Source organism: Acomys russatus, chromosome 1, assembly GCF_903995435.1.
Source record: "Acomys russatus chromosome 1, mAcoRus1.1, whole genome shotgun sequence".
In the NCBI taxonomy this organism is placed as follows: Eukaryota; Metazoa; Chordata; class Mammalia; order Rodentia; family Muridae; genus Acomys; species Acomys russatus.
The window spans coordinates 44,938,584-44,955,080 of record NC_067137.1 but is presented as its reverse complement, the minus strand read 5'-3'; the positions used below and the strand labels follow the sequence as shown (position 1 = coordinate 44,955,080).

Genomic DNA, 16,497 nt, shown 5'->3' with positions numbered 1-16,497 from the left:
AAACACCATTCTTGCTTTTGCATATGGTCTGTTTAAAGGTTTCATTGCTATGAAGAGGCACCATGATCAAGGCAACTCTTATAAAGGAAACCTTTTGGTGGTGGTGGTAGTTTTTCGAGACAGGGTTTCTCTGTGTAGCCTTGGCTGTCCTGGACCCACTTTGTAAACCAGGCTAGCCTGGAACTCACAGCGATCCACCTGCCTCTGCCTCCTGAGTGCTGGGATTACAGGCATTTGCCATCATACCCAGCATAAAGGAACCCTTTAACTGGGGCTGGCTCACAATTTCAGTGGTTTAGTCCATTATCATCACGGTGGGAAGCATGGCAGCGTCCAGGCAGACATGGTGCTGGAGGAGGAGAGTCCTACACCTTGGTCTACAGGCAGCAGAAAGAAACTGTGCCACACTAGGGGAAGTGTGAGTATAGGAGACCTCAAAGCCAGCAGCACAGTTACACACTTCCTCCACAGACAGCTCCAGAGTAGTATTGCAGCTGGTAAACCCTAAAAACATCTATTATCTATCCCTTTGTTTAAAAAAGAAAGTTACTAATCGTTTTTTCATAGGAATATGTTCTTAGTGTAAGAAGATACATGCTGAAATATTTAGGAGAAAGTATCAATGAGGCTTTGGATTGAAAAACATAAAGTTAATATGACAAAAATCTTCAAAATATGAGTCTATATGGTAGAATTATAGATCTGTACTGGACAGATTGAGCATTCCTAGCTGAAAATTCTAAATCTAAAAATTTGAATCCAAAGAATTGAAAAAATGTTAACACCAGCATGTTGGCACCAATGAAAAATTCCACCCCTCACCTCCAAGAACTGTAAGGACATTGTCTGAAACTTAATTTCAGGCTTCCATCTATAAACTATGTATAAATCATAAATGAATTTCATGTTTACATTTGAGTCACATTTTTAAGATGGCATAGTACATAGAAGTATCAAAGATCTTAACAACAGCAAGCAAAAAAAAAAAAAAAAAAAGCCTAAATCCAAGCACTTCTGATAACAAGCTTTTTGCAGAAAATATGCCCAGCCTAGAAGAGTTTTTCTGCAGATTTAAAATGTGCATGGTAATGATACTTCATAAATTAAAAGTAGAGCTTTGAGGTTTCTAAAACAGAAACTCTATGCATCTTCACGATCACAGTGTTCTTTTAGAAATGACTGAGATCGGCAAGATGGACTGACTCTGAGATCACCTACCCACTTCTTGCAAGTGTCATTCCTTGCACGTTAGCTTTTTTCCTAATTCTTTTGTTTGTTTGTTTGTTGTTTTTTTTTTTTGTTTTGTTTTTCAAGACAAGAGTTTCTCTGTGTAGCCTTAGCTATCCTGGAACTTGCTTTTTAGACCAGGCTGGCCTCGAACTCACAGAATTCCACCTGCCTCTGTCTCCTGAGTGCTGGGATTAAAGGTGTGCACCACCACACCCGACTCCATACTTAAGTTTTTAATATCCGTTATAAAATATGTTTTCCCTAGGAGCCTCCCCATAATTCTCATGTTATAGATTAAGTCAGTTTACTGGCACCAACTTGGACCCTTCACCACTATGTTTGATGTTGTTTCATGTTCCAAACACCAACCTTTAAAATAGAGTTGATCCTCTATAAAACTGAGAGCATCTATTTGGAAGGAGTACAGAATTGTGAAAAACAGAAAGGGAAGCTTGGTGTGGTGGTGCACACCTCTAATCCCAGCACTTAGGAGGCAGAAGCAGAGTGTGGTAGATAGATCTCTGAATTCCAGGACAGCCATGGCTGCACAGTGAGACCCCATCTCAAAGCAAACAAACAAGAAGGGAACTGTATCAAGTTTTGAATGGATTTGCATCTCATTTGAAAATGTCACTATTTGTCATGGTATATTATTAATATTGTACACTGAATCCTCATCCATATAACCACACAATAAAGTAGTAAAGAAGTAGAGAAAACTGATCACTACCAAGCCATCAACGACCTGAATAACTTTGGCGTAGCATTTTGTCTCTCTTGGCTTGATAAGTCTGTCTGTGAAATAAAAGAATAAGAAATCATCTCCACTCTGTAAGAGTTGTCAGATGTCTACTGAAAGCTATCACTTTCAGTGTAGGAAAAGAGAGCCATAGGAGATTGTTTTGGCTACATTTATCAGAAACCAACTTGCCCTCACTTAAGCAAGAAAGAACATATTTTTAAAAAAGAAAATAAAGACGAACTTAAAATAAAATAGGAGTTGTTTCAGGGAAGTGCAGGGAAGGGAGGAAGCCAGATTCCAAGGAGGGACTAAGAGTACCCTTTCCATCTCTGCGTCTGTTTACTTCACTCTTATCTCTATGGCCTCTGCTTACTCTATTCCCAAGGCAGAAAATGGTACCACACAGCTGTCAGATAATCCATGTGCAAAAATTAATTATCCAGCTGAGTGGTGGTAGTGTACACCTTCAATCCCAGCACTTGGAAGGTGAAGACAGGTGGATCTCTGGGAGTTTAAGGCCAGCCTTGTTTACAGATCAAGTTCAGTACAGCCAGAGCTATACAGAGAACCCCTGTATAAAAAACAAAACTCTACCTCTGTATATTGCAAAACAGCAAATGAGCTACCAAATGTTTAATGGTACTGGAAATAAAGATTTTCAGTAAAAGAAATGGCATATAAATGTAGGGTGATAAAATGAAACCTTATTACTATGCAATGCTTTGTTGGGGTTTTACTTTGGAATGATAGAAATGTGACACTATTCAGTGATAGTAGCTGTGAACTGTTATAAAGTAAATGCAACATAGTCTGAATCCATTTTAACCAGTCTGGGTAAATAAACATTTTGAAGTAATGAAATGGTTCTGACATCTCAATTATTTAGGTAATGGTGAATATAATAGGATGCTGGCACATTGGAAGAAGTGGTTTTTTTTTTATTTATAGCTTTTTTTTCTTTGTGTGGTTGTTTAGTTTTTTGATACAGGGGTTCTCTGTGCAACCCTGGCTGTCCTGAGCTCCCTTTGTAGACTAGGCTGTCGTCAAACTGACAGAGATCTGTGACTAACAGAAGGTTGGATTTTAGTCATGCATAGAAGTAGAAAGAGTAGGAGATGATATTTCACATTAGATCAGGATTTGACAGTGAGATGATGATAAACTAGGCCCAGAGGAATGGTTTGTAAATGCTACAGGAGTGACTCATGAATTGCCACTACTATCCATTTACAAAGTTTCATCTTTGGGCATAATACCCTGTTATTTTTTTTCTTCAAAAACAAAAGTAATGTTCTTTCTCCTGTACTAGATGCTGTGAGAGAAGTAAGGAAGTATTCCTCCAGTCATGTCATTGAGAAGAACTCAGATGGCAGGCCGACAGCCTATGAGCACACACAGATGAAGCTCTTCAGGTCCCAAAGAAATCTTTATATTTCTGGATTCTCATTATTTTTTTGGCTGTAAGTAAAAACAAAACAAAACAAAACAAAAACAAAAAAAACCCTACAAGCACAGTTTTAACACTCATAGAATTCTCTTTTTTTTTTTTCCTTCACACTAGGATATTTTTGTTGATCTTCATAAAAGAATGCAAATGAAAGATGGATCTATAATCCCAGCACTCAGGAGGCAGAGGCAGGTGGATCTCTGTGAGTTTGAGGCCAGCCTGGTCTACAAAGTGAGTCCAGGACAGCCAAGGCTACTCAGAGAAACCCTGTCTCAGAAAAAAAAAACAAAACAAAAACCCAAACAAACAAACAAAAGGATGCAGATAACAAATAATAGTCACACTGAAGAAGATAGTGGCCTTCTGAGGGGAAGAGCATGCCAGTTGGTTGTCCAGTGCCAAATGGACTGAATAGGCTATATTCAAGAATAGATATGTGTGTACATGCAATAACAGTTTAAAAAAAGAGGAGGATAAATTTGAAGGAGAATTGGGAGAGGTGTATAGAGGAGGGTTTGGAGGGAGGAAAGGGAAGGGGAAAATATTGTAATTGAATTATAATTTCAAAAATGAGGAAAAAAGTTATAGTTTGTAGATCTGCTGGTTGCAAAGAGCCTTAAATGACCTGGTTGCTGACTGTCTGGAACATTCTCATATTTTCTCCAATATATGTATAGTACATGCCATTTGCACTCTCCTTCACTATTCTTTCTTGTAAAAAATATTTACTGAGCTTATGAAATATCTCTGTCCTTCCCTCTTGAGTCATCATACAAGCTGTTCTTCTAGAACACTCTTCCCTCCCCCCAACCTTTTTTGTTTGTTTTCTAGTAGCTGAAGAACAGCTTTGATTAGGGGTGAGGAAACACCTAAGTACAACAGGCACACAGAAATAAAGACCCTCCACAAAGCAAGATGGGGGCGGGGGAGGACTTGGGAAGCTGAAGCCGTGTTTATTTTTTTTTAGATAGGGTCTCACTATGTAACCCTGGCTACTCTGGAACCTGCTGTGTAAACCAGGCTGACCTTGAACTCACAAAGATTTGAGGCCTCTGCCTCCCAACTGCTGGGATTAAAGGCTTACCTTACCATACCTGGCCTTCTCTTTTCTATATAACTTTTTTTACTTATCTTTTAGCCTCTTTCTCAAAGAAGCCCTGTGGTCATCATTTCCTCCAGAGTATGTAGATCTTCTGTTAAGTCTAGACTTCAACTTTTAGTGTCATTCACAGTAGTAATTAAATACTGTTTATCTCCAACTAGAAGCTAGACATGATGACACTGCTTGTAATTCCAGCACTTGGAAGGCAGAGGCAGGTGGATCTCTCTTAAGTGTGAGGCCAGCCTGTTCCATATAGTGAGTTCCAGGACAGCTGGAGCTATATAGTAAGACTGTCTCAAAAACAACAAAAATATTCAAGGCCAGCCTGGTCTACAAAGCAAGTCCAGGACAGTCAAGGCTACACAGAGAAACTCTGTCTCAAAAAAACCAAAGACAATAATAATGATAATAATAACAACAATAATAATACATATGCATATACAAAATATGAAAAAATATATCTCCAACTAGAACTTAAACTTGAAGGCAGGAACTAAGTTTATTTTCAGCTATGGCCTGAATACCTGACATAGTAGTTCCTTAGTAAATACCTTCCTACAATAATTGAAGAGATTAATTTTAATATCTAACATGGGGGTTACCTTTAAATATGTCATCATTCAATTTTTTAGACTTAGCCATTCTTACAAAATGATCTTTAAATGCAAATTTCAAACTAAAACAAAAAATGGTCTTGCAATACCATTTAAAATTCCATTTTACAGCTGGGCAGTGGTGGCGCACACCTTTAATCCTAGTGTTCAAAAGGCAGAGGCAGGGGGATCTCTGCATTTGAGGCTGGCCTGATCTACAGAGTAAGTTCTAGGATAGACAGGGATACTTGTCTTGAAAAATAATTAATTAAAATTTCATTTTACTCCTTTAGGCTAACAGCTTTTTGTTTTTTTGTTTTTTGAGACAGGGTTTCTCTTGTAGTCCTGGCTGTCCTAGACTTTGTAGACCAGGCAGGCCTTGAACTCACATCAATCTGCCTGCCTCTGCCTCTCGAGTGCTGGGATTACAGGTGTGCACCACCACACTCAGCTTGGCTCATGGCTTATAAATAGAAAATAGGTAACACTGTGTGCAAGAGACTGAGAGGTGCTGTTGCATCTGTGTTTTTTTTTTTTTTAACTTTTAATTGATTCTTTGTGAATTTCACATCATGCACCCCAATCCCACTCATCTCTCTGTCCCTTCATATCTGACCTATACCCTTGCAACCTCCCGCTCTCAAAAATTAAAATAAGATAGAATTTTTTTTAAGACTTCATTGTGGAAGTTGTAGTGCATCAGTGTGCCCCACAGTATACCCTTTTGTCCACACGTTTTTATTTGCAAATGTTCACTGCAATGTGTCACTGGTCTGTTGTAAGGCCTCTTGGTTCGGCTACACTATACTAGATCCCCACAGGGACTCCTTTCAGATATCTTGTTGTTGTCCTGTGTCATGGAGGTCCTGCAGCTTCGGATGTACAGGACTGGCCCTTTCATGTGCTCCAGCAGATCATAGATAGGGTAGATGTTGGGGAGGGCCAACTCAAAGCTCTGGATCTCGGCCTGGGAGGTAGCTGAGGTGGCCAGCATGCCAGCTCGGCACCCACACCACCGGAGCTCTTGAGCACTGCTGGGCTAACTCACCCAATGCAGCAGCTGGTGATGGGCAGAGTCAGCTCTCCTGCTCACAAATGCCTCTTTTAATGTTTCTTGTCTAGCAGAAGATGCAAAAGAGTGAGGCACGGCTTGTTTCAACTGACAGACTTGCATAGCAAAAAGGAACTGTTCCCTTTAAACATCCCCTCCACCACCATGTCTCTAGACCTAACAGGAGTTATTTGACAATGGCTATTTGTATTAAAGTCAGAGTTCTCAATGATTAATCTAGTTATGCATTATTCTGAACGTCATTTGTTTTCTTCCTCAGAGTGTTGAGACGTCTGGTTACACTTATTACTCAGCTGGCAAAAGAAATAACAAACAAAGGAGTACTTAAAACGCAAGCAGAAAATACCAATAAGGCTGCCAAGAAATTTATGGAAGAGAATGAAAAACTAAAATGGGTATTTAATTTTCTTTATAAAAATTATATAAATGTTCTTAATGTACACAAGGAGTGATGTACCATTTATTAATGTCAAAATACATTTTCATAATTTATCAGGAAAAAGTGGCACAAACCATAGTATTATTCTATAGAATGATTCTTTAGTTTAGTTTTTTGTTTTGTTTTTGTTTTTGTTTTGTTTTTTGCTTTTTCAAGAAACCCCCTGTAGATGAGACTGGCCTTGAACTCAGAGATCTGCCTGCCTCTGCCTCTTAAGTACTGGGTTAAAAATGTGTGCTATCACTGCCAAGCTGATTACTATTTTTTATTTTTACTTTTTATTGCTTGCTTCTACACTTTCCCTCAATACAAATTAATACCAGTGGTCCTGTTTCTGTTATTCAGGAAGGAAAGGTGGGAGCATGCATATTTTAATATTTTTATAATTAATTTTTTTCTTTAACACTTTCATACATGTAGATAGTACATTCTATTTACTCTCACCCCTGCCCCCTCTTATCCTCTCTGTCTCCTATGCAAGTCTCCTTTTCACATTCATATCTTTTTATTTTGTTTTGTGATGCACTGGGCTTAACTAAGGCCTGCTGTGACCATGGATTTGGAACCATACATTGCAGCTTAATGGGTTCTCCACTGAGGATAATGACTTCTCCTCTTCCAGACTAGCTCAGCAGGGAGGGGCAGGGCCCTGTGGTCATCTATGACTGTTGATACAGGCCAGTCTTTTGCAGGTCCAATGCAAATCATCACAGCTTCTGTGAGTTCAAGATTACAAAGGCTATGTCATATCCAGAATATGACGTTTTATAGCCATTCTTGGATTACAAATTTGAAGTCCTCTATTACCATTATTTTGCTTTATAACCTAAATTAAATCTTTATAATTCTCTGTGTTTATTTCTGTTTCAGTTAAAGTATGATTTGTTTTATGGGAAGTAGCGAGAGATTATTGAGACTACATTGATGATTTCACATAATTTTAAAAATCTTTTTACAAGTTGTATGCTACTTATATCTTCTGATATCCAGGGAATATGTCTGTCATATACTGAGGTTTGCCATATTGGAAAAAGAAAGAAAGAAAGAAAGAAAGAAAGAAAGAAAGAAAGAAAGAAAGAAAGAAGGAAGATATACAAAATTATTTTGAATTTTAAAATCTGATGATCTTATAGATTTAGTGTTTCAGTTCCTATGAGTTTTGCTGAATCTGATCCTTAGGAAAAAGAATCACTGGAACTATTACTAAATGAAATACATTTTTTTGAGGAAAGTACTTTTATAATCATGCATTAAGATTATTGCTCTATCACAAACTAAAGGACTATAGTCTTCACATTATGCCAAATGAGCAGGAAAGGCTGAAAGTCCTGAGCTCTGTCTTAAAGCCATGCCTGCGAGCACCACTTTCCATCAATCCTAAGCCAGGCAGCTATCATGTGGCCACTAGATAGGAGATAGGGAAATAGAAGGATCCAGAGGATCTTAGAAACCTACAAGAAGAACATTATAATGGATGAATCAGAGCCCAGGGGGCTCTGTTCAAACTATTGCACTAACCAAGGACAATACAAGTAGTAAACATCAAACACCTACTCTGATCTACCCAATGGACAGGACATTCTCCACAGTTATGTGGAGAGCGGGGACTGACTCTGACATGAACTCTGGTGCCCCATATTTGTCCACCTCCCCTTGGTGGGGAGGCCTGGTGGCACTCAAAGAAAGAATAAGCAGGATACCAAGATTAGACTTGATAGCCTATGACCATATAGTGGGGGAGGAGGTCCCCCTTGGTCATAGACCTAGGGAAGGAGAATAGGGTGAAAGCGGGAGGGAGGGAGGAATGGGAGGATACAAGTCATGGGATAACAACTGAGTTGTAATCTGAATAAATTAATTAAATAAAAATTAAAAAGAAAAAAGTTCTGCAACCTCATAAATTAGGCAAAACTCATTATTGCCTATCCACAACTTCTGTGATACTTTTTCTGATATTTGCTTTACATATTTATTTTACTTTTACAAAAAAAGGTAGGGAAAGACCTCTTTTCATAGAAACAGAATTCAAAAAAATGCCTCTTTATTAACAGGTTGTTATTATCTTTTATGGAAACAACATGTTAAAAACAATTTACATTTTACTTTGTTTTATTCTTTTTAAAAAACATTATTGTATATACATGATATGTGGAGAGTGTATGCATGTCACAATATATGTGTAGAGATCAGACGACAGCTTTTAGGAATTGGATCTCCCTTTTCATCTTCACATGAGTTCTAGGGGTCAAACTGAGTTCACCATGCTCACATAGCAGATGCTTTTACCCACCAAGCCATCTTACCAACCTTTATTCTGTTTTGAAAAAGCATTTGTCCATTGATGTCTTCTGTGCCTCCTCCTATAGCAATGCTCTTCTCTAGAAATTAAGATGTGGGTATGGTCTGTTTTGTTTTGTTTTGTTGTTGTTGTTTTTTAAATGGGGGAGATGTTTGTTTCAGCAGCACAATTTCATTTTCTACTTGAATGTTGTTTGCTTAATTTTCTACCTTTTGATCTCATTTCACATGGTAAATCAAAACCTTGTAGATGATAATTAAATTCAAAAGCCTCAGCTTTGTATTTATAAAATGGCTTTTATCTACCTCTGTTACTTTGAAATTGTGCCTGTCATCTTAGAGTAAAGAATTATAACTACTGTTGTGGTACACACACCCTCTTTTAGTTTTTTTCCTCTTAATCTTGAGCTATAAGCAACAATATTTTTACAAAGTTTTTGACAAAATAACTTTTTACATACGCATCATAATGGAGTTAAATTATTCCTGTCCTTCGAAGCATCACTTCTTCAAGAGAACTTTGAAACTCTTCTTTCGGAATTATTCTCAAAGCTAGTCACTAACGGTAGGAAATGTATTGCCTGCTTGCTGATTCCTGGGCCTCCCAAATTTCATGTCCCCCACCCCTTTGGTTCCATGCGGTTCTGGTTCCCTGCTTGCTGTGTAGTTCTGACACAGTCAGTGGTCCCAGATCGTGAGTAGAGGCACTAGGCATCTAGATTATCAGATATGCCTGTCAGATTTATACAGAGCATAAACTAATAGAGTCAGAGTATAACTGGTAGACTGCTAAGGTAATCAATAAAAGTCATAGGTGAGAATGTAAGAAATGCTTTTATTTCATGCAGGCTTTGCAGTATTAGTGAAAAAAATGATAAAATTGTTAAAATACTTCTTTATTTCATATAGGAAGAATATCATTTAGCAGAAAACACATAATCCTGAGATTCAGAAACTGAATTGGGTGCTAATTAGTAGTGTGACCTAGGGCAAATCACCTCATAGGTTTTGAATTTCAAGGTTCTGTGGCTATAAATAATAGTTAACATTATGACAAATACTACTTCAAGTGCTTCACAGTAAGACATTAAGTTCTTTTCATTCTTAAACAATCCCATGAGGTTTGTATTGTCTGTATTTTATAGCTGAGAAAATAGAAAGTATTAAAAAAAAAAAAAAAGGTGCAGGAAGTTTGAGGCCATGCCGCCTGACTTTAGGTCTTACATTTACAGCCGCGTGTGTTGTTGCCTTAGCCCCTGTGCTGTCCTGTGAACATGGTGCCTCTCTGGTGCCCATGGCTGCTTTCTCTTCTAGTGATTATGAAAGAGCAGTTAGCTTTTTTGTTTGTTTTTCAAGGCATATTCTCTTTAAGTAGCCTAAGCTACTTACATTTAAACTATTCAACCTGGAGAGATGGTGCTCTGCTTAAGACCACCTACTGCTTTTTCATGGGACCCTGGGTTCAATTCCCAGCATCCACATAGTAGCTCACAAACATCTGTACCCTAGTTTCAAGGGATCTGATACCCTCTTCTGACCTCTATGGGTACCAGCTCAAAGACATACATGCAGATGAAACACTCATACACATAAAAATAAATACACCTTAAAAAGAGAAATAAAGAAAGGATAAATCAGAATCCTCCTGTCTCAGGTACTCACTCATATGCTGATAATTCAGATGTGTGCCTCCATGCCTGGCTATCAGGTGATTTTAATTAAATTGTTTTAAAATGGCAGCATGATGCTTAACTTTTCACTGACTTTTTCTCATCTGCTTCCTGGGGTGGATGAGAATGGGTGGATAGTGACGACTTGGAGCTGGGGGTTACTGAGTTGCAGACTCCAGGCCTCTTGATCTTTCTCCAACATGAAATTAAGGGTAATCAACGGGGGCAGTTTACAGGTGCAATAATGAAAGCTTGTTTACAAGACTGCCACAGAGTCAGCTTTTCCAAGTTGGTGGCATAAATAATTCAAGCAGTCACTGTAAACATTCCTGCAGCTCAGTGGTTCCTTTCCAATTTTGGTAATCACCCCCACTGCAGTAATCCTCTAAAGTGACCTTTATGTTTTTAAATCTCTTCTGACTTTACAAATGTGGCCCCTTTTTTCCCCCAAGCTAGAATGGTTTTGAATTTGAAGCCAGTAACAAATTAAAAGAGGCTTGGAGAAATTCTCATATTTTTTTTTAGAGATAACTTTTTTGATTCTAAAGGGTCTGATGCTCTTCCTATTTCAAATATTTCAAAGTATGCTTCGCTCCTCTAAGCTCTTACAAGCTGTTTAAATTGGTGTGTGCGCTGGAGCTTCAGTCCCTCCTCTGAGCTGCCGACTCCTATTCTACCCCAACATGGTGAGCCATGTTTGCCCTTGGTCCAGCTTTTATGCCCCTGCTTTTCCTGTTCATTAGATGAAAGCGGCCAAACAAAGATTATAGGCCATGTTTGTCTTACATTTTCTCTCTTATAGCATCTTTCATGATAAAATGCTTGCATCCACTCATTGCTCACTAGATGTTGTGAGTTTTGTCCATTAAATTTACCCACTAATAATAGAAAATGAGTCACTCTGTGTAGACATTTTTAAATCACCATGTTTTCCTAACCATGGAAGCCATCAGAATTAAGCTGCTGCCACTATGTTTAGTCCACTGGCCGGTGCCTGTGAGTACATAAATTTATTATTTGTTTTGTTGTGTGTGTGTTGAGGAGAGGGGTATTAGTCCATGTACATGTGTGTGCACATGTGCATAGAGACTAGAGATCAACCTCAGGTTCATTCTTCAATAATGGGTCACTTTGTTTTTTGAGGCAAGATTCCTAATTGCCCTGGGGCTCCTGGAGAGGCTAGACTGGTTGTCCAAGACACCTCTGATTCCTCCTGTATCTGTCTACCTGGTGGAGGCCAGCTTCACCTTGTCGGGTTCTTTATTCTGGGTTTGGCGATCCAATTCAGTGTGATAACTACATTATTGACTGAGCTGTCCCCACAGCTCTCATATATTTTAAATATAATATATCTTTCTTTATTTCTTAAATCATTTTAATCTGTTTCTAATTTCTAGTAACAGTGGTGATTTCTATCAAGGTATGCAAGTTAGGAAATTTTTATTCTATAATGCTTTCTGTCAGTTTGGTTTTGGTTTTTTTGTTTGGTTGGTTTGGTTTTTTTGTTTTGTTTTGTTTTGTTTGAGACAGGGTTTCTCTGTATAACAGTCCTGGCTGTCCTGCACTCACTTTGTAGACCAGGCTGACCTCGAACTCACAGAGATATGCCTGCCTCTGCCTCCTGAGTGCTGGGATTATAGGTGTGTGCCACTACACCTGGCTGTTAGTTGGTTTTTTTTTTTTTTTTAAGATTATTATTATATATACATTGCTCTGCCTGCCTGTACACCTGCAGGCCAGAAGAGGGCACCATATCACATTATAGATGATTGTGAGTCACCATGTGGTTGCTGGGAATTGAACTCAGGATATCTGGATGAACAACCAGTGCTCTTAACCTCTGAGCCATCTCTCCAGCCCTCTGTCAGTTATTTTACTGTTCAGGTCTTTATTGTTCTTAGCTAAAAGAGACAAGCTACAAACACTGTTATATCCAGATTAATTTTTTGAAATATAAAGAGCATTTTAAGTGATCAACTACATTAAAATTTAATTTGATAATACTTAGTGAAAACCAGAACTTTCCTACCCTAAATGATCACTCAGTCATTTTCCATTTATCCATCTTCATTTGGCAACATTAAACTCCTACATATTTCTATGTGTAAAAATCATTTTGAATTGATAACATGGTACAATTATATATGACGATTTGTACAACTAATAACAAAACCAGAACTGATGTTTTACATTAAATGTATAAGACATCCTTAACTGAGAAAGGCAGGCATGTTGAATTTGAAAGCATCATTTTAATTATAGCCAGTCAGAAATTCTTACTTTCAACCCAGAGATATCATCCATAATAATAGCAATTTTTTTACTCTTTTATTATTTATTTATTTATTTATTTGGCTTTTGTTTTTTCTAGACAGAGTTTCTCTGTGTAGCCCTGGCTGGCCTGAAACTCTGTAGACTTTGCTGGGCTCGAACTCATAGAGATCCACCTGCCTCTGCCTACCTTGTGCTAGGATTAAAGGCATATGTCAGCACCTCTAAGCTGTAATAAATCATTTTAAAGAATATTTTTAACCAGGCATGGTGGCACATGCCTTTAATCCCAGCACTTGGGAGACAGAGGCAGGTGGATTGCTGTGAGTTCAAGGCCAGCCTGGTCTACAAAGAGAGTTCCAGGACAGGCAAGGCTACACAGAGAAACCTTGTCTCAACAACAACAACAACAACAACAACAACAACAACAATAATAATTATTATTATTATAAATTAAATGTTTTTGTGTGTCTTTGTGTCTCTGTGTGATTATATGCATGTAAGTAGTGTTCCTCGCAGAGGTCAGAAGCATTAGATTCCCCTGGAGCTATATTTATAGGGAGTGGTGAACTTTCAAGCTCAAGTCCTCTGCAAAAGCATATGCCCCCATAACAGCTGAGCTATCTTTCTAGCTCCATAAAGTTTTGTGTGTTTTCTACCTACCAAGTTTCTATTAGTAAAAATACTTTATAAAAATTAAACACTTAAAAAGACAAATAATTTTAATTTATTCAAAAACATCGAACTGTTGTAATCTACAATTATTTATTCCTATAACTTTTTTATGATAGGCGCTAAAAAACCATGGCAATGACGAAGAACACACTTTGGAAACTGAAAATAAAAAGCTGGTAGAAGACCAGGAAAAACTGAAAACTGAATTAAAGAAGGCTTCAGATGGTAATTGTGTGCCTGTGGAAAAGGAAAGGGCTCTCAGATGCGTGGTGCTGTCATATACACCTCGTTGTTTTACTTTAAACAAAGCTAAATGACTTCTGGCCAAGCACTGAGAATGACTTATTTATAAATTTCTGTTTAAATATGAGATTAAAACATTGTGCCAAGAGAAACATGTTCTGTTATGCAGAAAAACAGCTAGGTGTTTCAGTTTTGTGTTGTAAATACAAATGTCCTTGCCTCAGCGAAGAGCCATGGACTTGAAAACGTTATTGTAAACATATTTTTGTAAAATGAGTCCCATTTTTTTTTCCTGTCATCGTGCATTACTTCTTTTAGAGAAGTAACCACAAAGAGGCAGCCTTGGTAGAATAATACATGGCTTATCTTAAGCCTTAATATTTCCAACACACTAAGTTTAAATTTTTTAAATTTTTTTGAGAAAGACAGTATTAGTCTGGGATATTAGTTGAGAAATTGAGGCTTCATTTCTAATTATATTACATTGTAGGTTCAAAGTTGGGCATCCTTAATCTAGGTCCATGAAGGCAACTGTTCCTGCACTAAAGAAGTTCTGACTGTTGTTAGCATTAGTGTCAGTACTACATCATATGGTAAAGTAGATACTCCAAATCCATTGTCAGTCTAACAAACTCTGACTGTGTGTAGCTTCACCCCTGACACTGCATCTGCGTGTGGGGCCAGATAATGTTTGACATTGGCCAGACACAGGAAACTATCAGGTATTCATGGTTAAGATTGTTGGTTAAGGTGATCATGAATGCATAGGTCTTCTCCAGTTTCAAATCTCTTCTATTACTTGAGGTTGAAGGTAAATAGGATTTGATTCAGTGACTAAATCAAAGACCTACTTGCAATCATTATGACTTTAGGTTTCCTTTAAGTTGTTCTGAGCATAATAGAAGTTCTCTGAAATATTACTTGCTATTGTTAAAAATCTATTAACATTCTTTGGATAGGATTTATTTCATGAACATATGTTTGAGTTTTAAATTGAAATTCCAAAGATAAAAGCTAATTCAATAAACAAATACCCAAATGAGGAAGTTTTTCATATGATACAAAATTCTTTAGTCACCTTACTCTTTCTTTTATATTTATTTATTTTCTCTGTGTGTGGGTGTTTTCACTGAATGTATGTCTGTACATCACATGTGTGCCTGGTGCCCTGAGAGTCTAGAAGAAGGCATCAGATGTCCTGGACATGCAATTACAGACAGTCATGAGCTGCCATGTGGGTGCTATGAACTGAACTCTGGTCCTCTGGAAGAGCAGCCAGTGCTCGGAACCACTGAGACACCTCATCAACCCATGCAATTTTTTATTTAAATTTGAGCAATAAAATAAAAGAAGCAGACAAAGAAAGCTTAGAATTAATGAACTAAAAATTCAAAGTACCCTTCTAAACAAGGTTGTCTGGTATAGGCACACACTAAAAAGCCTTGTTATAACTTAGTACTACTATATTTACTTAATTCCAAAAGACTTACAGTTAAGAAATTTTAACATTTATTTTTTTTCATGTGAAATATAGAAAATGAAAATGTTTATATAAAGTATTAGTCTTTAAATCACTAGGTATGTTTATTTAACAGTATGCAAATACAATTCCAAAATAATTTGTCAACTATTAATCTGCACTATATAACCAGAATATGTTAACTGTTATATTTACTATCATTATTTTCATGAGATTTTTTAGTACTGTAATTTCTTTTTTTTTATTAATTTATTCATATTACATCTCGATTGTTAGCCCTCCCCCTGTTTCCTCCCATTCTTCCCTCCCTCCCATTTCTCCCCTTCTCCCCTCCCCTATGTCTGTGACTGAGGGAGATCTCCTCCCCCTATATAAGAAATTTTAACATTTATATAAAAATTAATTTAGTAGTCCCTATCCTCACAATGGTGATTTTGTTCTTTTTTTTAACTCATAAAATGTTGCTGTTTATCCTTTTAGAGGATGTAAGAAATTATTTCAAAAGTACATTTAATTAGTAAAAATATGTTACAAAATCTTTTTCTATCTGACAAGAATCTCTTATGTTGTGAATAGGTAATATAACATTTAAAGAAAAGAAAGCTGGGAATGTAGCTCAGTCCATGCTGTCCTTGCCTAGCATGCACAAACCGTGTGATCATTCCCTAACAGTTCATAAACCAGGCACGATGGTTCACCAATGTAATTCCAGAGCTCAGACATTGATGTGAAAGGGATCATACATACAGATTGGGGTTCAGACCAGACATTCATGTGAAAAGGATCATACATACAGATTGGGGTTCAGACCATACTTGGCAGCATAAAACTGTCTCAAAAATAAATAAGAAAGAAAGATTTCAGTCAGTAATGTGATTGTCAAACAGGAAGCTGAGCATAGTGGCATATATACTTTTAATCCCAACACTTCAGAGGCAGAGGCAGGCAGATCTCTGTGAGTTTGAGGCCAGCCTGATCTACATAATGAGTTCCAGGACAGGCAGGGTACATAGTGGGATTCTGTCTTGAAAACAAACAAACAGAAAAAAAGGATGAGACCTGAGTTCACACCCCAGCAGCCATGTTAAACCCAGCATGGTGACATCAATTATAGTTGGAGCTCTGGGGAAGCAAAGACAGAAGGATCTCCTGCTTGCTGGCCAGCTAGCCTTGTACAACCAGTGAGCAGCCAGGTTCAGTGCATCCAGTTGTTGCCCCTGACTTCCATGCACACC

The 16,497-nt window shown here is 37.6% G+C and overlaps 1 protein-coding gene across 1 annotated transcript in view; it reads left to right on the top strand.

The window, feature by feature from the left end:
- Positions 1 to 16,497, top strand: part of LOC127188231 (B-cell receptor-associated protein 29) — a 43,257-nt gene that overhangs the window by 4,375 nt on the left and 22,385 nt on the right. The window contains exons 3-5 of the mRNA XM_051144685.1: positions 3,282 to 3,432; positions 6,446 to 6,581; positions 13,656 to 13,764. Coding sequence (XP_051000642.1) covers positions 3,282 to 3,432; positions 6,446 to 6,581; positions 13,656 to 13,764 — 396 coding nt within the window. The remainder of the gene's footprint in view (positions 1 to 3,281; positions 3,433 to 6,445; positions 6,582 to 13,655; positions 13,765 to 16,497) is intronic.